The sequence below is a fragment of the Ovis aries genome, chromosome 7 (genome assembly GCF_016772045.2).
Source record: "Ovis aries strain OAR_USU_Benz2616 breed Rambouillet chromosome 7, ARS-UI_Ramb_v3.0, whole genome shotgun sequence".
Taxonomy (NCBI): Eukaryota; Metazoa; Chordata; class Mammalia; order Artiodactyla; family Bovidae; genus Ovis; species Ovis aries.
Genome location: NC_056060.1, coordinates 44,950,722 through 44,976,581, shown reverse-complemented (window position 1 = coordinate 44,976,581; position 25,860 = coordinate 44,950,722). Strand labels below are relative to the sequence as shown.

General features: G+C 41.0%; 2 protein-coding genes and 1 non-coding gene across 6 annotated transcripts in view; 2 read left to right on the top strand and 1 right to left on the bottom strand.

Annotated features, from left to right (window-relative positions):
- RAB8B (RAB8B, member RAS oncogene family) overlaps positions 1–4,344 on the top strand; it is a 68,563-nt gene extending 64,219 nt beyond the window's left edge. The window contains exon 8 of the mRNA XM_060419159.1: positions 64–4,344. Coding sequence (XP_060275142.1) covers positions 64–156 — 93 coding nt within the window. The 3' untranslated portion in view covers positions 157–4,344. The remainder of the gene's footprint in view (positions 1–63) is intronic.
- A 9,177-nt stretch (positions 4,345–13,521) lies between these two features.
- Positions 13,522–25,860, top strand: part of APH1B (aph-1 homolog B, gamma-secretase subunit) — an 86,533-nt gene continuing 74,194 nt past the window's right edge. For 3 of the 4 annotated variants that reach the window (XM_060417837.1, XM_012181389.4, XM_042252361.1), the window contains exons 1-4: positions 13,522–13,739; positions 15,639–15,809; positions 21,654–21,724; positions 23,121–23,243. In XM_060417837.1, the coding sequence (XP_060273820.1) occupies positions 13,627–13,739; positions 15,639–15,809; positions 21,654–21,724; positions 23,121–23,243 (478 nt within the window). In that variant the 5' untranslated portion in view covers positions 13,522–13,626. The remainder of the gene's footprint in view (positions 13,740–15,638; positions 15,810–21,653; positions 21,725–23,120; positions 23,244–25,860) is intronic. The other variant, XM_042252362.1, reaches the window with a different exon arrangement.
- On the bottom strand, positions 19,585–19,656 carry TRNAS-GGA (transfer RNA serine (anticodon GGA)). Its single transcript has one exon. It is a non-coding gene; the product is annotated as a tRNA-Ser (tRNA).

The window sequence follows — 25,860 nt, the reverse complement described above, 5'->3', positions numbered from 1 at the left end:
AGATAATTGGGCTCAAACCGTTAAACTTTTATCTCCTTGGTAACTTCATCTTCTGTTTTTCAGAACGACAGCAATTCATCAGGGGCAGGTGGACCAGTGAAAATAACAGAAAACCGATCAAAGAAGACCAGTTTCTTCCGTTGTTTGCTACTTTGATGAACTCTTTCTGAGAGACTGCAGCACACCTTGAGGACCCTCTCCTGCTTCTCTGAAAGCACAGGTCACCCAGCCTCAGAACCATCCCACCTGGCTGCTACTGAGAGCACCGCTGAACCTATACCTAGATTCTGCACACTGAGTGTGCAGTGGATTCCAGCCTTATGGCCCATCAGGATAGCAGGCTTCACTCTTCAAACGTGGAAGCCATGAAGTGGAGACATGCCGGACTTGACTTGTTTTTCCTCTTTTTATTGCGTGTTGCAGAAGCTGCTATCTTTTTCTTTTTCACTTTGCACATCAGTGTTAGCCTTTCATTGTTACAGCACAATCTGAGATTCTTATCTGCACACTTCTGACATGACGTTCTAGACAGATTTGCTTTTGGGAATGTTTTTTTAAAAAGAGTGGAACATTTAAAGCAGAAGTTAATATACTAAAATTTTAGGACATTTGGTCTGGCTCATACGGCCAAATGTTATTGCATTGATAGCATTTATTTAAGGGCTCTGGTTTTCTTAAATAAGAGTCATTAAATTTTGATAAAAGTTTACCTTAGAAATTCCTAAAAATGCCCATCGAAGGCTGCAGTTTATTTCTTCAGATTATTTAGTTTTTCTTCATTCCTGACCTTTTTGCCGGAGAGTCTGAGTAGCTGAATAAATCATTTTTTTCAATTGATTACTTCTGCCTAATCTATTGAAGCTGCATTTGGAAACCATCTTAATGTCACTTTTCTTGAGATTTGTATTCCCTCTTTTTTCCTACATTTGACCTGTTGTAATCGCTCACCTAAGACATATTTGAACACTGCTGTCTGCTTCTACGTATAAACTTCTTGAGCTGGAATTTTGCATAGGCAGAGAGCTAGTTTAGGGCTCTATTTCAGCATCTGATTGATGTTCTGTCATATCAGCGTAGGTCATGTGTCTTTCCCTAGATTTGCTTGTAGCTCGCTGGTTGAGTAGTAATGTCCAGTTCTTACCATAATCCCTGTCTGAAGAGTTAGATTCAGACTCAGTTCACAGAAAGCTTACCCACAGGGAGAGAGGTTAACTTGTGGATGTAATTTTATAGAGAGAGTTGTTGGTAATGGTGGAAATGGTTTTTTTTTAATTGGACTTTTATTATTATTAAGAGTAATTAGTCCTAGTGCATCCTCTAGGAAAAGTCTCACCTTTTCATTAGAGAAAATAAGAGCATGGTTTCAGTTTTACAACAGCTGTTATTGAATGTGTAGAACCCAGATCCATCTATTCAGGTTCACTGTTATAGAGCTTGGTCCAGCCATTTGGGCCAAAGCCAACCAAAAGCTTAGCTGCCTTTCTCATCATAACACTGGTACTGGTAATGCCTTTTGTAGATGAGTCCGTCACATAAGGAAAAAAAGAAAGTATTTAGTATTAACTTACATGCCAAATTCATTCTATTATTCCAGCCTTCAGTGTCATAAGATAGAGGGAGTAATAACAACGAGGTGATTAGGGAATAATAATTATACTTCCTGTTAAGCCAGTTTTGTTTCACAAAGGTTGCCATCATGCTTGATGGGTAAGGCTGGAAGATGAAAGTGGAAATGGATTGCTTGTTACTGCAGAGAATTCTGCTTCAAATTAAGATGTATCACTGGAATACTTGGACCAGTCAGTCTTCACTACTTGTTTGAAAACTTAGGCACAATTTAGTGGCAGGAAGTATATACCAGAGCTAGTTTTGATGGGTTCTCTAAACTTAATATTCACAAATTTTGGTCTCCTTGACTTTTTCTTTTGTACTTACTTATAGGCTTAAAAGCACCTATTGGTGTACCAGTAAAATCAGTAGTTCCTTGATCACAAGTGGACTGTAAGTTTACCATCTTAAAATTAGATATTGATATATTTCTGAAATGAAGAAAATAATTTCTTAGAAACATCTTGTATTCACTAATTATCAGAAAAAGATCCCAGCAGTTAAGCTTTCTGGATGGTAACAAGGTAATTTCTAAAAGGCAAGTGCTATGACACCACATATGAATGTAACCCTCTTAGTAATTTACCTCGGACTCTTTGGTGTCTTAACACTTTGGTTTATATCTCAGGGGTTGTCTGCAAACCAAAACTGACATATTCTGTGGTTAGCATTTTTTTATTTTTAACAGAATGCTTTGCTTTTGTTTGTTTTGTTTTTTCCTCTTCTCTTCTGTTGTTGCTTATGGGTTAATAACTAGTCTCCATGAACTTCCCTTTGAAAGAGCCTATAAAAGTTAGATGAGTCTAAAAGTGTTCTTTGAAGTAGCAGCAAACTGGGGGTATATACTCTGTTATATAGAAATAAATTGTCCTTGCTATTTTCTTACATTTAGCTTTGCTAAATTGTATATAATTTGAGCTAAGACCATAGGAAATTCACTTTCTGCATGGTAACACTGCCCCAATAAATATTCCACTTTGCTTAATAATGTACGTATAGTGCATTATTTTTTCTATTTGTAGATGAATTTAGTGACAGATAATTGTCTTTTCCCTGCTGAAACGGAAGAAATCTAGTTTTGTGTGAACATTTTTGTGGTTTTATGGGTCAGGATACATGAAGATTTTTTGCAGCAGTGTTAGTGGTTCAGTGGCTGCATTTTATTATCAGTGTGCTGATTTTTGACAATGATTGGGCTCGACCTTTTCAAATAAGAGTCTGAGGGTTATCAGACAATGCAAATGTGCTGTAACTAAGTAGCATGTAGATCAGTTAATTGTAAAATGTTTCCCTGGGAACTTACTTCAGCTACATTTTTCGTCAGACAGATGATGGGAAAATAATCCACCTGTGCATCAGTTAGGCGGTGCTGCAAGGTTTCTTACTCTTCACATGAACATTTTGTGCAGTCTTTGTTACAAATTTTCAGAAGACTATACTCTTTACTTTGAAGGACTCTTTTTTAATTATACCTCATTTAGCTAACTAGTATTCTAATACCTAGTAGAAAAACAGTGAGCCAGTCTTTTAAGTATCCAGCACAATTTAGACTCAATGTTTTGTTTTGAACTAAAGCATCATTGGAAAAGGTAGGAGGTAGTTTAGGATAGAGCATACATGTCTTACCCAATAGCTCAGAAAAAAAGTATTATCTTCCTGTCTCCATTAATAAATTTAGCTGTGCAATATAGATAAATGTTTGCAGAAATTTCTGAATAAGAGATTATAACTGCATTTTACAGGTTCTGAATGCTGAGAATCTGTATTAAGGCTTACTGAGTTTTTCTTGTGAGCAGTAAGTGATCCATGTAAGCAGACTTTCTTTCCTTGCTCATAACTTTGATTTCTTGATAAATTTAGTTCTTAATCTTGAAAGATGAGTTTCTAAGCTGAAAATTTTAAAACAGCATTTTGTTATGTTGGTTTACTTATCTCAGATTTTAAGCACTTGTTTCTCATGTCAGATTTTTTAGATTTTTTTCTTTTAACAGAAAGGACATTCCTTCTGCCTTCTTGTTACATCCAAAAGTGGGTGGGGGAATGCCTAAAAAACTCCTTGTCCGGTAGAGATGTAGATGGACAGGATATGCTAATAAAATTTCAAGTACTAGCACAGTTTTACAGTAGAAATGGTCTTTTTTCAGACTAATAAAATTAATGTCATGATCACTATGAAAAAATGTAAATGAAATTTGCAAAAATAGAAATTAGCAAGCAATTGTTTTAGGTATATTTTCAAATTTTACTTCATTTTTTAAAATGCTTGTGCCATATGCCATTGCATTTCTTATTGCCAAGAACTAATAGAACTTCTTGTTTCATTTCTTACCTTTTTTTAAAATGTGAATTTAATTATAATTCATTCCTTTGGCCTTACAGATGGGTCTTATTTTGTTTATTTGCAGCTGACACTGTTCCTTTAAAGCAAAGTACCTTAAAGTTTTTGACTAAAATCATGTCCCAAGTGGGAAATACCTGTTTTTTCCATAGAGTTGTCCTCCTGTCTGTGTTTCAGCATACTTTACCTTTGCGCCAACGGCTTAATGTGAAAAACCTGCAGATAAAGTGGACCTGTCATGTTGTTAATCTTGTTTAAGCCAACTCATTAACTGTGTACTGATAATGATGCTGTGTTTTGGGTTTTGTTTTGTTTTGTTTTTTTAAGGAAAAAGGATTTTATTCCAGATGAACTTTTTTTTACAATGTTCGTCTAAAATAAAAACTACATAATGAAAATACTCATGTCTCTCTGAAATGCACATTTGAAAAAATGTTTCTTCTAATTTGCCAGGTGTGTGTCACAAACCATGGTAGACCTGAGATATTTTAGCAAACTTTACATCTGACTTAGAATTCTTTTTTGTTATTGTTTTTTGGGAGAGGGAAATTTTATTTATATTTTGCAGCAGTTTTGATGATTTATAGTTGATTTACAATGTCATGTATTTTCTCTTTGTTCAGGCCTCCTTATCTTTTGCCTAGGTTTCTGTAACCTCTCCTAACCAGTCTTCTAGTCTCTAATTTTATTTTCCTCCTCTCCAGTTTCCACAGTGCTGAATGGTTTTTAAATCTGTCACTGCCACATTTAAACCATTTAGACTGGCAAAGTCCTTTGCTGTCTCCACCTCTCTCTCTCTTCAGCCTTTGATTTTGTCACACTTGAACTCACACATATCTTTTGAGCCTCATCAGTACTTGCATCTCCAAATATAACATGCTTTGTCATTCCTTTCTTTAGGCTGCTCCTTCCGCTGACTCCCCACCCCTTGCCTGACTGACTTCTTATCTTTCAATATTCAGTAAGGGTTTGGTGGGAAGACTTCAGCAACAACCCCATCCATGGTTAGGAACCCTCTCGTATGTCTGCCCAAAGTGTCACGGCACTGGATTGGAATCATCTGTTTACTTTCCTTCCCCACTAGACTCAGCTCTTGTAGGCTGGGGACTGAGTGTTTGGTTTTTGTATTCACAGTATCAGACAAAGGACCTGGCATATAGTAGGTGTTTAAGAAATGTTGGGGGAAAAATGAGTGAATTTCAGCAGTCATCAAAATCAACAGTCACTGAAGAAAGTTAAGTATAAATTAGGAGTTGTTTGGTTCTTTATTTACTTTTTAATTTGAAGAATGATTAAAAGTAAAGGGGGACTTCCCTGGTGGTCCAGTGGTTAAGAATCTTCCTTCCAATGCAGGGGACTCGGGTTCGATGCCTGGTCAGGAAACCAAGATCCCACATGCTCGCACAAGGGCCTTAACTACTAAGCCTGCACATGCCCCATGGGTGGCCCACATGCCCTAGAGCCCGGGTGCCACAACAGAAACCAAATATATATAATAATTTTTTTTTAAGTTGGAAGTAAATTCATCAGAGCCTCAATAAGTTTGGCAATATAAAGAGAAGCTTCATTACCTGGCCCTCATCTTTATTTTAGTCTTTGTTAAATATTTTTCACCATTTTAACCTTTACTAAATACAGAAGGATCTTCTTTTGATATGACAAATCACCCAGAATGCTGTTTATATATCAGTAAATTGAGTAAATCCTCTCTTCCCCTCTCTTCAATGTTTCCTATTCACAAAATTTAAGTTTTTTAATATTAGTTACAGGAATACATGAGTATACAAGTATGTATGAAACACATCAGTGGCCATATAAGCAAACAAAGGTTATTGTGGCCATCAAGCCACGAGCCACTGCATCTACCACTCCCCATCCCACCCCACACACACACACCCCGCAAAACAGCACCTAGAGGGGATTCAGGATGAAGAAAAGCAGGATGCTGACCCTAGATCTAGATAGGTAAGGTGCATACCTAAGAAACGATTTCAGTGAGCCCAGACTCTTGCATCTTCCCACCCGTAGAAAAGTGCTAAATTCATTAACATGAACAGTAATCTTTTTGATGTTCTGACTACCAGGTTCTTGCTTTTTCAAAAATTCCTATATATCTGGCTCCTTCCTTGCCTCTTTGGATCAGTAACTCAGAAATATCTGAGAGGCTGTCTTATGGGCTTAATGAATGAAGTCAGCTGAATGAAACAAAATTCTCAACTTTTAGGTTGTGCCTTTTTTTTTTCCAGTCAACACAAGTAAAAATTAATTTGTATATATATATATATATATATGTATCTTTGCAGAAACCATCATCCTTGATTTTTCCTTCTCCCTCACTCCATGGAGCTCATCAGTAACTAACTTTTGTTTTGCACAATTCCTAAATCTCTTTTGAGTTTGTCTGCTTTTCTCCAGACTCCTGCTGTTTCCCTGATTCATACCTGCAGATGCCAAGAACTTCTTATCTGGAATCCCATTTCCCATTATCTGCAAAGGATATCAGAGCCTGCCACTCCCTTGGATAAGCCTGGAACTTGAGGTGAACTCTAACCTGCTGGCCTTTTTTGCCTCTTTTCTCCACACTCCAAGGACATCCTGACCTACTTTCTGTCCTCAGAAATGCTCTGCTTTCTTTCACTTTGAAGCCTTTTCTCTTGTCTTTCTATGTCTCTCCTACTTCCTAGCTTTACTAACTCCAAAGCTGAATCCTGAATGAGTGGGTGTCATCTTCTTTAGCAATACCTCACAAATTTGGATTGGCTGTCCTGGAACAGGAGAGAAGAGGGCAGAGTACAACGTTTGAAAGAATGACGTAGCCCGAGGACATGACATAAACTGATCAGAACTAAATAGGTCCAAGATGGATGAAGAAACAAATACGTCCAAGATGGCAGATGGGTTGACTTCCACTAGACCTTGAGCCACAGCATTATGCTCATCGTAACACATCAGCAAGCTAAATGACACATCCAGCAGCACGGTGATAGTTCTGAGACCAACCATCAAAGGCCAAAAGGTGGGCGGTGGCCCAGTTCCTGGAAATCTCCACCCCTTCCCCCAAAATAGTTGGAATACTCCTCCCACTCAGCCTATGAAATTACCCAGCCCATAAAAAATAACCTTGCCATATTTCAGGGCCACTTTCACCTTCTGAGATGGCCAACACACTGTGGAGTATGTTTCTCCCTAAATAAATCCACTTTTTACTTCTCACTTTGTCTTTCACTTAATTCTTTCCACAATGGAACATCCAAAACCTGAGTTTCATTAAGTCCTGAAAACAAGTGTGTGATCTCAGTTAAAAGACCATGGGTTTTGACTGGGTTTGAGTCCAATCTGAGTTACATGGATTCACTTTCCCCTTTCTTATATGCTCATAATCCTTGTCCTTGCCTGTCTTGATAAAGAATCCACCTGCAATGCAGAAGACCCTGGTTTGATTCCTGAGTCAGTAAAATCTGCTAGAGAAGGGATGGGCTACCCACTCCAGTATTTTGGGGGCTTCCCTTGTGGCTCAGCTAGTAAAGAATCCGCCTGCAGTGCAGGAGACCTGGGTTTGATCCCTGGGCTGGGAAGATCCCCTGGAGAAGGGAAAGGCTGCCCATTCCAGTATTCTGGCCTGGAGACTGTATAGTCCCTGGGGTTGCAAAGAGTTGGACACAACTGAGCGACTTTTACTTGCTTCTCTGGTGTCTTCACTAGGCCGTAAGCTCAGTGAAGACAGGATGCACAGCTGTTTCATTGGTGTAACTCCCGTGCCTAGCATTGTGCCTGATACGTCATAGTCATGCGCCATGCATTTTGAATGAATAATGGTTGAGTATAATCTATCAGCACTATCAGAAAATAAAGCTCAAGTGAATTCATTAGCATATTATGAATTACTAGTAGGTATGTCCAAGCATTACTGGATAAATTGCTAAAATGTGATACTACTTTTTTACACTCCCACTCCTCCAGGTGCACACCCAGCAGTTTGTATTCTTATCCATAGCACGTGTCAGCCTCCTTCCCCCAGGTATCTTTTCGAGACTTAACTCCCAATATCACTTAGTATGTTTTCGAGTTTCTGGAGAAAGCTCATAGTAAATTCATAAAAACTTGAGAAGTCAATAGCACTGCTACTTAGCTTCTCAGTCCTCACTTGTAAACAGAATTGCTAAAGTCAGTGTAAAGTGCTTTTTATACAGCAATGCATTACATAAATGTAATTCAGAGAAAGCTTGAAATAAGTGTTTTTAGTGAATAACCATGAATGCTGAAGATTATCTTACTGGTGATTTTGATGGTTTGTTCTAGTTAATTTCTATTCCAACAGACGTATCAGTTAAAGATGTCCTAATATTGGGGGTGGGGGTAGGAGGGAGGTGTAAGAGGGAGGAGATACACATACACACACACACACATATACATATGGCTGATTCACGTTGTTGTATGGCAGAAGCCAATACAACATTGTAAAGCAATTATCCACCAATTAAAAATAAATTTTTAAAAGATATCTTCATATATAGGGGGGCAGATTCATTACATTTTACATTGGTGGTGGTTGTTTAGTTGCTAAGTCGTGTCCAACTCTTGCAACCCCATGGACTGTAGCCCGCCAGGCTCCTCTGTCCATGGGATTCTCCAGGCAAGAATACTGGAGTGGGTTGCCATTTATTTCATAATTAGAGCTGCTAAATACAATTGTCTCATATTTCTTTGTAAGGTCTAGGTATGTTTTTCAAAGAGTGGATAACTGATTGTTAAAACATCATTTCCCCAATGATGAAAACCTAATCTTACAGATTTTACATTGCCTCCCCTTTTTTTTTAACTAGACTTGAAGACTAAAATTGAACTGAGATATAGTCAAGATATCATAAGTACAAATTCCCCCAACTTATACCTCTCAAGGGCTTCCCTGGTGGCTCAGAGGTTAAAGTGTCTGCCTGCAATGTGGGAGACCTGGGTTTGATCCCTGAGTCGGGAAGAGCCTCTGGAGAGGGAAATGGCAACTCACTCCAGTATTCTTGCCTGGAGAATCCCATGGACGGAAGAGCCTGGTGGGCTACAGTCCACGGGGTTGCAAAGAGTTGGACACAACTGAGCGACTTCTCTTCACTATAGCTCTCTGTGTTGAGTTGCCTACTTCCAAAGTATTTGAGGCAGCTTTAATGGAGACACAGATCTTGGTTAAAATGGAGGTAATCAAATCAAAATAGGGGTAAAACCCAATGCTCATTGCAGCACTGTTTATAATAGCCAGGACATGGAAACAACCTAGATGTCCATCAGCAGATGAATGGATAAGAAAGCTGTGGTACATATACACAATGGAGTATTACTCAGCCGTTAAAAAGAATTCATTTGAATCAGTTCTGATGAGATGGATGAAACTGGAGCCGATTACACAGAGTGAAGTAAGCCAGAAAGAAAAACACCAATACAGTATACTAACACATATATATGGAATTTAGAAAGATGGCAATGACGACCCTGTATGCAAGACAGCAAAAAGACACAGATGTGTATAACGGACTTTTGGACTCAGAGGGAGAGGGAGAGGGTGGGATGATTTGGGAGAATGGCATTCTAACATGTATACTATCATGTAAGAATCGAATCACCAGTCTATGTCTGACGCAAGATACAGCATGCTTGAGGCTGGTGCATGGGGATGACCCAGAGAGATGTTATGGGGAGGGAGGTAGGAGGGGGGTTCATGTTTGGGAACGCATGTAAGAATTAAAGATTTTAAAATTAAAAAAAATAATAATAATAATAAAAGTTTTAAAAAAACCAAAACAAAACAAAATAGGGGTAAAAGAATAAGCCATATTCTGAAGTCATGGCAGTAATTGTAATTAAAACGAAGAATAGTTGCTATAATCGACTATTAGATTTAGCTCCAAGCTTCCTGGGAATTAAGATAAAGCCTGAATATGATAAGTTAGCTCTCAGGCTGAATATATGCGTATGTCAGGCAAAACAAAACTTTTTTCCTAGCCCTGAACTTAAAAAGTAAATTAGAGATATTGAAGAATGATAATGAAATAGTTTTGTGAAATTTGCAAGAAAAAATGTAGATAGCCATTTTGCTACATGAAAAACTGGGTTCACCTCTTGGTGGACGTCAATGCAATAAAACACAAGGAAGCCAAAGATCAGGAGAAGGAAGGATTTATTACTCGCAGCAAGTATGGAGAACACTGGGGATCTTTCTCAAAGCAATGTACAGACAGCAAAGATGGGGAAATTTCAAGGTAACTTGAAATTCATGAAGGGGCTTGAGCAGAGGGGAATTCAGCATAGAATTGAGACAAAGGTTGACAATAGTCCAAGCTTTAGTTGATTGAAGTCATGAAGGTCAGGAAAGGTCAAATGCATCATCCCTCAGGTTCCTCAGTTGATCTGGTGGCTGAGGTTTCAGGCAAATCTTTACCATTGAAACAGAACTGGGAGTCTTTATTGCTGATGTATTATCTTTACTATTGTTGCTTCTCTTGCCTGATAACAGTCCTGCATTCTTTTATTTCCTTAAGATTATTAATTACTGGGACATCCCTGGTGGTCCAGTGGCTAAGAGTGTGAACCAGGGGGCCCAGGTTCAGTAGCTGGCAAGGGAACTAGAGTCAACATGCCACAACTAAGACCCAACACAGCCAAATAAATAAAAATCAATATTTTAAAAAAGAAGATTATTAATTACTAAGACCTGTTCAAGGACAAGGATTGTGTCCAGGCTTAGATGACAAAATAGCTTAGGCCAAAAACGGCTTTTCTTATGTCAATAAAGCCATGCCTGCTTCTCTTTCTCAGGGGATCCTCTATTGTATCTGCTTACAATTTCTTGTATTAAAAGAAGCTTAATTTCACACCAAGGACATGAGAATGATATGCTTCTATGAAGGCATTTCTGCATGAAGCTGAAGTAATGTAATTACATTTGACAAATCTGATTCAGGATAGAACCAAAGGAATATATCTAATGGTGAATCACTTTATCAATTTCAACTATTGTCTCAACCTGAGTTTTAATAGATACTGGAAAAGACATTTCAAAATGAAGAAAAATCTGTGGAGTAAAAAGAAACTATATATGTCTATTTTAAATGGACAAAGATGACATTTTACCATAAAGAAATCAGCCGCAATACATCTTCATTCAGGTCCCAATTTTTGTCTTTTCAGTGTTGATTCCCAATAGCTTTATTCATGATAGATAAAGAATAAGTAGAAATGGCTAACATTTATATTGCACTTACCAAGCAGGCACAATCCTCAAAATAATGCATAATATGTTAAATATTATTATCCCCATTAAATGTGGCTAAGACAGTAAAGAATCTGCCTGCAATGCAGGAGGCCTGGGTTCAATCATAGGGTTGGGAAGATCCCCTGGAGAAGGGAATGGTAACCCCGTTCCAATATTCTTACCTAAAGAATTCCAGGGACAGAAGAGTCTGGCAGGCTCCATCCAGTCCATGGAGTCACAGAGTCAGACAAGACTGAGCGACTTAAGACCAGACTGTTAGACATGGAGATAAATCTTATTAGATGTGAATGATCAGGGAAATAAACCTTCTGGTTTTAATTTGTAAAACTCTCAGAAACTGTTCAATTAATGTAAAGCAGCAAATGTTTGTGAATTCCACTTTTAAAATTATTTCATTCATTGAATAGGTATTTAGTGAGCACCCTCTTCTGGTCTGAAGGCAAGAGTACTGGAGTGGGTAGCCATTCGCTTCTCTAGGGGAACTTCCAAACCTTGGGATACAACACAGGCCTCCTGAATTGCAGGCAGATTCTTTACCATCTGAGCCACTGCTGTTGTGCAAACAACAAAGAACAAAACAAAAACCCTGCCCTACAAAATTTTATGTATTAATGGGAGAGACAAACGAGTAAAAACTGAGCAGGGAGATGTTCCTGTTACTATGAATGCCTTCAAAACAATTTTGTAAAGACTTGGCAGGAGTGGAGTACAAATAAAACTAGCTCACCAAAACAACCCCGAGACGGGGCTTTTACAGTCTGAGAGTTATCACCTGGGTCGTCACAGCCACTCCAGCTAGTTTTGTACAGTCAACAAATGGCATAATGTCCTTTAAAAAAAAAGACTCCTTTGTTTAGAAATGGAATCCTGCCTATGTCCTGTGTGTTCTTCTTCAGTTGATCTGGAATCTTCCCCTGTCCTGGATACAAAGGGGGTTGGGGACCTCCACTCCTCTTAGGCACCTCACAGCTGGTGTCCTTGGCCAGCTTGATGTATACAGTTAGTGGCAGCAGGGGACTGAGTGCTTTGCTCCAATTCTAAAATCTCCAGCGATCTCTGCCTCTGGATCAGAAGCTACTACACCTTGAGACATGTTAGAACTGGACATGGAACAACAGACTGGTTCCAAATTGGGAGAGGAGTATGTCAAGGCTGTATGTTGTCACCCTACTTATTTAACTTATATGCAGTGTATATCATGGGAAATGCTGGGCTGGATGAAGCATAAGCTGGAATCAAAATTGCCGGGAGAAATATCAATAACCTCAGATATGCAGAAAACACCATCCTTATGGCAGAAAGCGAAGAGGAACTAAAGAGCCTCTTGATGGAAGTGAAAGAGGAGAGTGAAAAAGCTGGCTTAAAACTCAACATTCAGAAAACTAAGATCATGGCATCCGGTGCCATCACTTCATGGCAAAGAGATGGGGAAACAATAGAAGCAGTAAAAGACTATTTTCTTGTGCTCCAAAATCACTGCAAATGACTGCAGCCATGAAATTAAAAGATGCTTGCTCCTTAGAAAAAAAAGCTGTGAGGAACCTAGACAGCGCATTAAAAAGCAGAGACATTACTTTCCTGACAAAGGCCCACATAGTCAAAGCTATGGTTTTACCAGTAGTCATGTACGTATGTGAGAGTTGGACCATAAAGAAGACTGAGCACCAAAGAATTGATGCTTTCAAACTGTGTTATTGGAGAAGACTCTCGAGAGTCCCTTGGACTGTAAGGAGATCAAACTAGTCAACCCTAAAGGAAATCAATCCTGAATATTCATTGGAAGGACTGATGCTGAAGCTCCAATACTTTGGCCACCTGATGCGAAGAGCCAGCTCATCCTGATGCTGGGAAAGATTGAAGGCAAGAGGAGAAGGGACGACAGAGGATGAGATAGTTGGATGGCATCACCAACTCAATGGACAAGAATTTGAGCAAACTCCGGGAGATGGTGAAGGACAGGGAAGCCTGGTGCTGCAGTCCACGGGCTCGTAGAGTGGAGAAGGACTGAGCAAGCAACCAACAACAACGACTCCAGAGCGGAAGCCCGGTGAGGCCCGCCCCGCCGCGCCCCGCCCCGCCCCGCCGCGCCCCGCCCCGCCGCGCCCCGCCGCGCCCCGCCCCGCCGCGCCCCGCCGCGCCCCGCCCCGCCGCGCCCCTCCCTCCAGCCCCGCCCCGCTGCGTCCCGCCCTTCGCCGCGCAGCGCCCCGTGCCTCCGCCGCGGTCCGCCCACCGCCGCGGCCCGCCCATTGGCGCACCTCGCCCCGCCTCCACCACGCCCTCGCCCTCCGCGGCGCCCCGCTCTCGCCCCGCCTCCAGTCCCTGGTCCTGCCCCGCCCTCGTCCCGGTGCTCAGCTGGTTCGGCGCTCTGCGCCCCAGTGTCCAGGCCAGGCCCCCACCTCGGCAGGCTTCTGCGGTCGCCATGACGGCGGCCGTGTTCTTCGGCTGCGCCTTCATTGCCTTCGGGCCTGCGCTCGCCCTCTACATCTTCACCATCGTCACCGAGCCGTTACGCATCATCTTTCTCATCATTGGGTAAGGCGGTTGCGCCGGGAAACCTGGACCCGGGGCTCCCCTCCCCCGCCGGGGGTACCCGCGATCCCTGGCGCCCCACCAAACATCTCGATCACGTTGGGCTTTAGAGCGGAGAATGGTTGGCAGTGGGAGAGCTGAGACCCCTTCCGCTGGGACTTCTTGCCCTCCTCCGAGGGTCGGCGACCTCAGAGAGCGAGCTCACGTCGTGAAGGAGCTCACGCCGTGGGTCTCAGAAAACCCTGGCGCTTGGCTCGGTAGTCTTTGCCTAGGGTCCGTGGGTGGGCGTTCGTCATACATTAAAACTGTGTAAAGAATTGTGGATAACTTCAAATATGCATCTTTGATTTATTTGAAGAGAGCGCCCGTCAGATTCAAACAGGCATCTCTAATCCCAAGCTAGTTAAGAGCCCTTAAGCATCTGGGGATCAGGTGCTTTAAAACACACTCCTGCCCAATCCCTACCCGTGATCAACTGATCAAATGTCTAGGGGATGGGATTCGGACTACGCAATCTAAGAGACCCAGGTGACCCAGGTATGCGGCCAAAGGGTAAGAAGCCTGTGAAAACTCCGCATCACCTGTAGTGCATCTCTTTCCAGGAGCTTGGTCAATACTGAACTCCTGTGGCGAATGTGATCGTAATGCCAGTTTTCACCTGTCTGGCAGCTCTTACTGGAGCTTCCCCATGACCCTCTGTGCTGTTAAGTCTCAATTGGCATCAGGAGAAACGGCGAGGCCAGGCCAGTGAGTCCCACCTTTTCTGAACTTCTTCACCACTCACACTGTATTGAAAGTGCTGCATCACAAGAGTCATTTAAAAACCAATATAGAGGGACTTCACTGGTGGTCCAGTGGTTAAGAATCTGCCATTAAGTTCAGGGGACTCTGGTTCGATCCTGGTTGGGGAACCAAGATCCGACATGCCTGCTGCGGGGTAACCACACCTGCTGGCCACAACTAAGACCCTATGTGGCCAAGTAAAACAAAACAAAATACAATAGAGATTTGGGCAGAAAGTCTGTAAAGCTTGTTATAATCATTAAACTCCACAGGAATGTTGTAAAAACCAGACCTGGGAAACTGATCTAGATCAGAGCACAGGCTTTCAACATCTGGATTTTAAACAACTGTTCTGTTAATAGAGACATAGACATTTTCCTGGAAAAAATATTTACACATGAGTGGACAAAGCTTTAATTAGGAAGCTTAATTAGCAAATAACGAAATTTCCAGCCAGACAGTCCTTGGCAAATAGTCTTCAGATGTACTTACAAAAAGAAGGGTCACTGAAAAAAGTGATTTTTTAACGAAAAATTTCAAATTCCTCTTGGACTGCATGTTTGTTTCACCAGGGAAACTGCACATTGATTGAGAACAGTTGAACGTTTTCTGTCAGGAAATCTCTCTCTTCTCAAGCAGGGTTTTGTTTTTATTTTTATTTACTTATTTTATATGTAATTCTTTCAGCTGTAAGCAGCATCTCTTGGCTCTATACATTTTATTTATTTTTAACTTTTCACTTTGTTTTGGGCTGTAGCCAGTTACAATGTTGTGATAGATTAAGGTGAAGAGCAAAGGACTCAGCCATATGGATACATGTATCCATTCTCCCCCAAACCACACTGCTATATTTAAAACGAATAACCAGAACCTGCTGTGTATAGCACATGGAATCCTGCTCAGTGTTATGTGGCAACCTGTACATTTTATTATTATTATTATTTTTGCCATGTGATATGTGGGATCTTGTTCCCCAACCAAGAATCGAACCTGCTCTCCCTGCATTGGAAGCTCAGAGCCCTAACCACTGGATGACCAAGGAAGTCCCTTTTTTCTTTCCTGCCTTTAAATTGTTTTTCATCCTGTTCACTTATAACTTTTTTCCCTTCCAATTTTCAGAGCTTTCTTCTGGTTGGTGTCTCTGCTGTTTTCTTCCCTCATTTGGTTCACGACAGCAACCCTTATTGGTAACAAAGATGAACCAAGAGAGAAATATTTGCTGATTTTTGGAGTGTTAATCTCAGTCCTTATCCAAGAAATGTTCCGGTTTGCATATTATAAACTTTTAAAGTAAGTTAAGTGTTTGGTTTACTTTTTTCCCCCAGTGTTTTTTGAATTATTATGTAGTAATTTGAAACATTAATATGTTGTTGTATTTGAAGGTCCATGTTTTCCTACATAGTTCCAAGCCAGGGGATCATACATTTCTAGCCTGAAAATATTGAGTATTTTGAGTTGTGGGCCCTCATTCCTTCCTTCACTCGTTCAAAAAATATGTCTTGAGAATTTGCTTAATGCTGTGCACTGCTCTGGGTACTGGGGATACATCATGATTAAAAGACAGTCTCATGGTGGTACCTTATAGTGGAAAGAGACAACAAATGAATAAATAAGAAAATACATTGTATATTACAAGATAAGTGCCGTAGAGAAAAATAAAGGTAGAGAAAGTCATTGAAACAATAAGTACAAAAACTGTTCCAAATCAGAATTTTTATGTGCTTCTCTTTGACATCACCTAAAATAGATAATTCCTACGACAGTTATGCTTGCCATAATTTTGACTGTATTGGGGGAAACAGGTGTTCATTTTGTGATAATGTCATTTGATTTCATGTCTGTCATAGAAAAATACATTTTAAAAAAGTGGGCATGAGTTCCCTTTCTAGGCCAGAAAGTAGGTCATCTGTAGGATCCACGAGGAGCTCACGTGAAACCACTGTTTGAAAGCACAGCGTGAACTTGGAATAATATTTTCCTTCCGGCAGTAATGAGTTTGGCTTTGATTACGTAGTAATGCTTAGTTAGTAGAATGATAAATGTGCTGCTTTTTCATTTCTGCAAATGAGTTCATTAAAGCACTTTATGAATTGCAAGGGTGCAACCAAGACAAAAAGGACCTCAATAGCATCTCTTGTAATAGGCTTCTGATCCTTTATTCCTGCCAAAATGCCAAGGCTTCTGTATTTTTTATTGGATGCTTTTAATAACAGATACTGAAATTTTAATAATGAAGCAATTTAAACCACCAGTAGAAAACCAGGAAGCCATTGCTTAGAAACAAAAGTAGTATCTTAGAAAAGGTTTAACAATGAAAGTTCCATTAGTTCCTAGAGATATTAAAGAGCAACAGATAAAAATTAAAGATAACATTTCAGGTTCCATGGGAATTACAGTATCCTTAAGAGATGGACATTCAGCTATGGTTGAATATTTCTGGCTTGCAGCAGTTAACTGCCATTCCAAAATTTAATTTTTACTGTAGACTATGTTAAGGTAATAAAAATCTCCCCTCTTTTTCACCTCTACCATGCACAGGCAAGCAGTTTCTCACATGGTTGTCATCTTCTCTCTTTAAAGACTGTGCATTCCCCGTTTTCTCACCCGGCCCTCAGAAGACACGGGTGTGGTTTCCAAATCTTTTCCTGTCTCTGTTCTTTTCTGTCAGTGGACACACCCCTTTCTGGCAGTGCCTGGGGTTTACCTGTGCCGAGGACCCAGCACAGTGCCCTGCTGTGGTCAGAACGGTTCAGAAAGCAGGGCACCTCCCACCGTTGACAGGGCACTTTTCTCTTAACCCAGCTTCCGATTGCACTGGACCTTCTTACTCTAACGTCATCGTCATTGGCTCACATTGGGTTTGCGTTTTCTAATTTCAGTAGATTTTCACAGATCAGGTCCTGGCTTTAGTAATAACCCTTTAGGACCTGAGATTCTACCTCAGTTACCTGAATTGGCTAACTGAGTATCTGCTCTTCTTTACTGTTGTCTGTCTTCATGATTTCCACCTGAAAAGCAAAGCTTTATTGGCTCTAATCCAACATGAGTTGCCTTTTTGCGGGGAGGCGGGGGAGGGGCGGTGGCTATTGCTGTGCTGCTTGTGAGATCTTAGTTCCCTGACCAAGGATTGAACCTGCGCCCTGGCGATGAAAGTGCGGAGTTCTAACCACTGGACTGCCAGGAAGTTCCCCATGGGTTACCCTTTTTAATGAGGGCAGTGAGGGCATAGGACCACATATGGAAGGAAGTATTGCTGTCAGTCTGCAGGCTCTCAGGCCAGGAAATTCAGAGAAGCCTCCTTGGCCTTCTGGGGAAACCATATTTGGTCCTCCAAAAGGACCTTTGGAGATTTGCAGATAAATAATAGGACAGGTATGTATCAACAGGTGCCTTTGTTTGCCTCTACAAAATGGATCTGCAACAAACCTTTGGAATATGACAGATATTTTCCTAGCACATTTTTAAAATGTTGGATGTTATATCAGTTCAGTTCAGTTGCTCAGTCATGTCCGACTCTTTGCAACCCCATGAATCGCAGCACGCCAGGCCTCCCTGTCCATCACCAACTCCTGGAGTTCACTCAGATTCACGTCCATCGAGTCAGTGATGCCATCCAGCCATCTCATCCTCTGTCATCCCCTTCTCATCCTGCCCCCAATCCCTCCCAGCATCAGGGTCTTTTCCAATGAGTCAGCTCTTCACATGAGGTAGCCAAAGTACTGGAGCTTCAGCTTTAGCATCATTCCTTCCAAAGAAATCCCAGGGCTGATCTCCTTCAGAATGGACTGGTTGGATCTCCCTGCAGTCCAAGGGACTCTCAAGAGTCTTCTCCAGCACCACAGTTCAAAAGCATCAATTCTTCGGCGCTCAGCCTTCTTCACAGTCCAACTCTCACATCCATGCATGACCACTGAAAAAACCATAGCCTTGACTAGACAGACCTCAGTCGGCAAAGTAATGTCTCTGCTTTTCAATATGCTATCTAGGTTGATCATAGCTTTCCTTCCAAGGAGTAAGCGTCTTTTAATTTCATGGCTGCAGTCACCATCTGCAGTGATTTTGGAGCCCCCAAAAATAAAGTCTGACACTGTTTCCACTGGTTCCCCATCTATTTCCCATGAAGTGATGGGACCGAATGCCATGTTCTTCATTTTCTGAATGTTGAGCTTTAAGCCAACATTTTCACTCTCCTTTTCACTTTCATCAAGAGGCTTTTAGTTCCTCTTCACTTTCTGCCATAAGGGTGGTGTCATCTGCATATCTGAGGTTATTGATATTTCTCCCGGCAATCTTGATTCCAGCATGTGCTTCTTCCAGCCCAGCGTTTCTCATGATGTACTCTGCATAGAAGGATGTTATATAGTTACATGTTAAAACAAGTTTGAGAATTATGTACTTTAATCATGACTAACATGCTTCGATTCGTGGAGTCGCAAAGAGTCGGACACAACTAAGCGACTGAACTAAACATTTATATAGATATATTTAAGTTGCTCTCTTAGGCTTCACCAAATTAAATATAGGAACTTCAGTTTAAGCAATATTTTAACTATCTCCACTGCCAAGGTAGGTTTTGAACTTTTAAGTTTAAAATATTGCCTCAGTAAAATTTTTGCTACTTGAATTTGGTGCCAAGATTAAAATGTGGAGAGCTTACACCAGTTTTTTATATATATATATAGAATTGAATCAAAGTATTTATTGTTGTTTGTTGTTTAGTCACTTCAGTAGTGTCCAGCTCTTTTGTAGCCCCATGGACTGTAGCCTTCAAGGCTTCTCTGTCCATGGAATTCTCAAGGGAAGAATACTGGAGTGTGTTGCCATTTCCTTTTCCAGGGTATCAACCCAGGAATCAAACATGCATCTCCTGCATTGGCAGGCAGACTCTTTACCACTGAGAGCCACCAGGGAAGCCCATTTATCATTGTGAAAGTGAAAGTGAAGTCACTCAGTCGTGTCCGACTCCTTGTGACCCCGTGGACTGTAGGCTACCAGGCTCCTCCCTCCATGGGATTCTCCAGGCAAGAGTACTGGAGTGGGTTGCCATTTCCTTCTCCAGGGGGTCTTCCCAACCCAGGGATCGAACCTGGGTCTCCTGCATTCCAGGCAGACGCTTTAACCTCTGAGCCACCAGGGAAGCACCAATGTATTTCATGACTCAGGCCTTAGGAACAGTACTTCATCTTGAATGAATGAATTGTAACTTTCAGCCTAGCAAAGCATTGCACTGTGACAAATTGACATGTGGCCACAAATGAGTTTTTTCTATCTTAATTAGAAGGAAAAAAAAATCCTAGTTATGGTCCTGCATATTGCCTAAAATATACACTAGAATTTTTTCGGCTCAAAGTGAAGCTTTTGTAGTTTCAGTTGTCTGGTAATGCTGATACCATTAAGATTTGGTAATTTAAAAAATCACTTATAGAAGTAGTAAGATAATCATTGCTCCAACTTTTTAAAAGGCCTAAGTCTATTTTAAAAAATTCTAAAATAGTGTATTTACATGCATATTCTGTGGTACTTTCCCTCTCCTACACATACATGTGGAGTGAATCAGAGCAAACAAGAAAGCTGGTATGATTTATCATATGTTTTTCAAAGTTTATATTTCAAAAAATTGACCTTTTTCTGTTTTGTTCTTAGAAACAATAATAAATGCAAACAAAAAATGTCCATTTCAGTAAAATGGTGAAATTAAAATCACTGTCCCTTATGTCATAATTTGTGGGTTGTGTCCATCAAGAACTTGGAAGCTGATCATGGTGCCTTTTCCTTTTTCACTTCCTGATATTGGCTCTGAGAACTGTTGGTGCCCTAGGCCTTAAGTTTAGAGCTTTAATATATTTGCGATAGCTGTACTTTGTTATACTAAATATCAAAAATCTTTTATTCATTACTGAGCAATTTATATAAAACAGAAGTCCTCCAAAATTTATTGATTCTATTATACCATTATATCTGTTTGTTGATGGAGATTATTGCTATTATGTAGGTCTGTAAGCATTCATTAGCCTTTCAAAGCACTCCTGTGATAGGTGAGTTTATATAGGCTACTTGAGCATTTCAGGTGGTTATGATTCCAGAGAAAGAAGATCACAGTCACGTAAATTCTGGCTCATGTCCCTGGTACTAAATGATGCTTCCAAATGGAAGATATTAAAAAGCAGAGACATTACTTTGCCAGCTTTGCCAAAGGTCCGTCTGGTCAGGGCTATGGTTTTTCCAGTAGTTATGTATGGATGTGAGAGTTGGACTGTAAAGAAAGCTGAGCGCTGAAGAATTGATGCTTTTGAACTGTGGTGTTGGAGAGGACTCTGGAGAGTCCCATGGACTGCAAGGAGATCCAACCAGCCTATCCTAAAGGAGATCAGTCCTGGGTGTTCATTGAAAGGACTGATGTTGAAGCTGAAACTCCAATACTTTGGCCACCTGATGCAAAGAACTGACTCATTTGAAAAGAGCCTGCTGCTGGGAAAGATTGAAGGTGGGAGGAGAAGGGGACAACAGAGGATGAGATGGTTGGACGGCATCACTGACTCAATGGACATGAGTTTGAGTAAACTCCTGAAGTTGGTGATGGACAGGAAAGCCTGGCGTCCTGCAGTCCATGGGGTTGCAAAAAGTTGGACACAAATGAGAGACTGAACTGATACTGAAGCTTAGTCATGGTGGTGCTAGTTGTAAAGAATCACCTGCCATTACAGGAGAATAAGAGATGAGATTTCAGTCCTTGGGTGGGGCAACCCACTCCAGTATTCTTGCCTGGAGAATCCTGGATAGAGGAGCCTGGCAGGCTACAGTACATAGGGTCACACAGAGTTGGATATGACTGAAGTCACTTAACACACAAGTTTAGTCATAAATATTGCTTTTTTCCCCCTTATTAAACCCAATCCTGATGGCTTGTTATATTATTTTTTCCTATTCTTTGTGAATGTCAGATAAAAGGCAAAAGTTGGTTGGAAATTTTGGTTGATTTTAGTTAATTGAAGCTTTGTTGTGTTCATGTAAATGGATTTTAGATTTAGTGTATAATCTGCTCAAAAACCTCATTAAGTATCTGAATTTTAAGATACCTTATGTGTTTTTCTGAGATACTACTTTAAAAAAATTATATGTGTGTTTTTATTTTAGGAAAGCCAGTGAGGGTTTGAAGATTATAAACCCATATGAGAAAGCACCCTCTATGAGATTGCTGGCTTATGGTAAGTTAGAGCTGCATAGTGTTGTGAAGATAAAAAAAAATCAAACTTGACCTAAAAGCCATTTTTATCTTTTATAGCTTTGTGGGTTTCTAGTAGTATTTCGGAGAAGGCAGTGGCACCCCACTCCAGTGTTCTTGCCTGGAAAATCACATGGATGGAGGAGTCTTGTAGGCTGCAGTCCATGGAGTCGCTAAGAATCGGACACGACTGAGCGACTTCCCTTTCACTTTTCACTTTCATGCATTGGAGAAGGAAATGGCAACCCACTCCAGTGTTCTTGCCTGGAGAATCCCAGGAACGGGGGAGCCTGGTGGGCTGCCATCTATGGGGTCGCACAGAGTCGGACATGACTGAAGTGACTTAGCAGCAGCAGCAGCAGCAGTGGTATTTTACTACTGCATTGGCCTATTGGTGTATTTTTTTTTTTTTAATTTTTATAGCTTTCTAAAGCCCTTTTATATGGAGAAGGCAATGGTACCCCACTCCAGTACTCTCGACTGGAAAATCCCATGGACAGAGGAGCCTGGTGGGCTGCAGTCCATGAGATCACGAAGAGTCAGACATGACTAAGCAACTTCACTTTCACTTTTCACTTTCACGCATTGGAGAAGGAAATGGCAACCCACTCCAGTGTTCTTGCCTAGAGAATCCCAGGGATGGAGGAGCCTGGTGGGCTGCCATCTGTGGGGTCGCACAGAGTCGGACATGACTGAAGCAGCTTAGCAGCAGTAGCAGAGCCCTTTTATAAAGGAAAGTGATTTCAATTGACTCTTATCTGTGTGTCCATTAACTATTAACCAAATTTGACAGTTAGGTTTTTTTAACATGTATACACTCCAGTTAACAATTTCCAAGTGATGTTACTGTTACCCTCTCTGGGTTGATTTCATGAATTTGTACTGGAAAGACTCTTCATATTAAAACAGTTAATATGTTTTCATATTTTTCTTTCAGAATTATGGTTTAAAGGTTGGATCTAGGTTCCTAAATTGAGTCACCCAGCTTGACCGAGGGATCCCTTTTTACAATGCAATCACCCCTCAAGCTCAATTCCATCACAATTAATTCCGTAGACTCTGTTATCATGAATTAAAGTCAGAGCTTTAATATCATATCCTTCTGTCTCGCCTGTCACTTCAGAGCCCTCCTGGATCTCTTTCTGTCGTTTCTCAATTCTCTGCTACATTTCACTATCCATTCCCCCACGCCCCGACCCCCACCCCGGTTCATCATTTTGCCAAGCACTTGCCTTTTCTGAGCCAACTTTCCACGCTTCTCCAACTGCCTGTGCACCCTTTTTCCTTCAGCAAAATAGTGTTCCCTAGTCCTTGGGGGTTTGATTTGAAGAGAAATCATAGTGTGAATAAGGTTTAACAGTGTTTTCCTTCCTCTTTAGTTTCTGGCCTTGGCTTTGGAATCATGAGTGGCGTATTTTCCTTTGTAAATACCCTGTCTGACTCCTTGGGACCAGGCACGGTGGGCATTCATGGGGACCCTCCCCAGTTCTTCCTAAATTCAGGTATGTGTCTGGTTTGAATGTTCAGACATCTGGTCTATGGTCATCCTTAGTGGAATTCCCTGGCTTAGGAATTCCAGTGAATAGAAATTTATGTTGTACCTTCTAAAGGCAAGGTACTGTTAGACACTGAGATGAAAGAGACCTAGGAAAGTAAGAATTACAGTTAGGGTATTATTGAATTTTAGAGTGGATTTAGCTTGTATAAAATTCATTTTTCTGTTACTATACTAACAATTTTGCTGTATAGTTGATATATTGTAAGTGAGTTTTTATAGGCGACATGCTTTTTTGTTCTAACAGCATTATTTTTAAAATTTTATTTTTAATTGGAGGATAATTACTTTACAATATTGTGATGGTTTCTGCCATACTTCAGCATGAAACAGCCACCGGCATGCACATGTCCCCTCCCTCTTAATCCTCCTTCCCACCTCCCTCCCCACCCCACCCCACCCCGCTGTGTGGTCGCAGAGGGGTTTCCTGCATCTGCAGCTTGTCCCCGCTGGCTATTGTATGTATGGTGATGTGTGTTTCAGTACTGCTCTCGAGTCCTCCTGCCTGCTCCCTCCCTGACTGGCACCAAAAGTCTTATCTTTATATGTGCACCTCTTTTGCTGCCCTGCAAATAGAATCATCAGTATCATCTTTCTAGATTCCACAGATACGTGTTAATATACAATATTAGTCTTTCTGACTGACTTCCCTCTATTTAAGAGGCTCTAGGTTCGTCATCCTTATTAGAACTGACTCAAATGTGTTCCTTTTTATAGCTGAGTAATATTCCATTGTGTATCTGTACCACAACTTCTTAATCCTTTCACCTGTTGATGGACATCTAGATTGCTTCCATGTCCTAGCTATTGTAAATAGTGCTGCAAGGAACATTGGGGTACATGTGTCTCTTTCAATTATGGTTTCCCAGTAGTGGGATTTCTGGGTCGTATGGTAGTTTTATTCCTAGTTTTTAAAGGAATCTCCACACTGTTTGGAAAATCCCATGGATGGAGGAGCCTGGTAGGCTGCAGTCCATTGGGTCGCTGAGGGTCGGACATGACTGAGCGACTTCACTTTCACTTTTCACTTCCATGCATTGGAGAAGGAAATGGCAGCCCACTCCAGTGTTCTTGCCTGGAGAATCCCAGGGACGGGGGAGCCTGGTAGACTGCCGTCTATGGGGTCGCACAGAGTCGGACACGACTGAAGTGACTTAGCAGCCACACTATTCTCCATAGTGGCCATATCAGTTTGCATTCCCACCAACAGTGCAAAAAGTTCCCTTTTTTCCACACCCTCTCCAGCATTGTTTATAGACTTTTTGATGATGACTGTTCTGACTGGTGTGAGATGATACCTTACTGTGGTTTTGATTTGCATTTCTGTAATAACGAGCGATGTTGAGCATCTTTTCATGTGTTGATTAGCCATCTGCGTGTCTTCTTTGGAGAAATGCCTGTTTAGGTCTTCTGCCCAACTTTTTGATTGTGTTGTTTTTCTGGTATGAGTTGCATGAGCTGCTTGTATATTTTGAAGATTAACCTTTTGTCAGTGTTTCATTTGCTGTTATTTTCTCCTATCCTGAGGGTTTTCTTTTCACTTTGCTTGTAGTTTCCTTCCTTGTGCAAAAGCTTTTAATCAGGTCCCATTTGTTTCTTTCTGGTTTTGTTTCCATTACTCTAGGAGGTCAGTCATCGAGGATCTTGCTGTGATTTAGGTCAGCGTGTTCTGCCTGTGTTGTTTTTGTTTTTATTTATTGTCAGTGTAAGGACTAATCTTTATAGTTTGTCATCTTGGCCGCTTTGGGGCATGGAAAGTATAATTTAATCTTGAAATTGAGCGGAAGGAAGACAGTTCTTATTTAATGTGAGGTAATGGCACTTATCTAAAAAAATGTGTGTAGCATACCTAAAATTGTAACTGTAACAACCCATCTTCCTTGTTTCTTAAGAACTGGGACATCAGCAGGAACGTAAGAGTCCCTTGCTCCCCCCACCCCTCCCCCACAGGAAACTGTTGCCTGATTTTGTGTCCTTCAGTCCCCGGGTTAGCCAGGTCTGAAACTTAGGTTTTAACATATGCAGATGTTTTACTCTGAAGCTAAAACCTGGAAGTTTTACCTTCATGTGTGTATCTGAAAAAATATATTTAGTTTTCTTGTTTTTGAACATTTAAAAATAAACTGTACTGTATTCTTTAAAAAAAAATAGTTGAGTTCATCTTTATCCAAGTTCAGTTCAGTTCAGTCGCTCAGTCGTGTCCAACTCTTTGCAACCCCATGAATCGCAGCACGCCAGGCCTCCCTGTCCATCACCAACTTCCAGAGTTCACTCAGACTCATGTCCATCGAGTCAGTGATGCCATCCAGCCATCTCATCCTCTGTCATCCCCTTCTCCTCCTGCCCCCAATCCCTCCCAGCATCAGAGTCTTTTCCAATGAGTCAACTCTTGGCATCAGGTGGCCAAAGTACTGGAGTTTCAGCTTTAGCATCATTCCTTCCAAAGAAATCCCAGGACTGATCTCCTTCAGAATGGACTGGTTGGATCTCCTTGCAGTCCAAGGGACTCTCAAGAGTCTTCTCCAACACCACAGTTCAAACGCATCAATTCTTCGGCTCTCAGC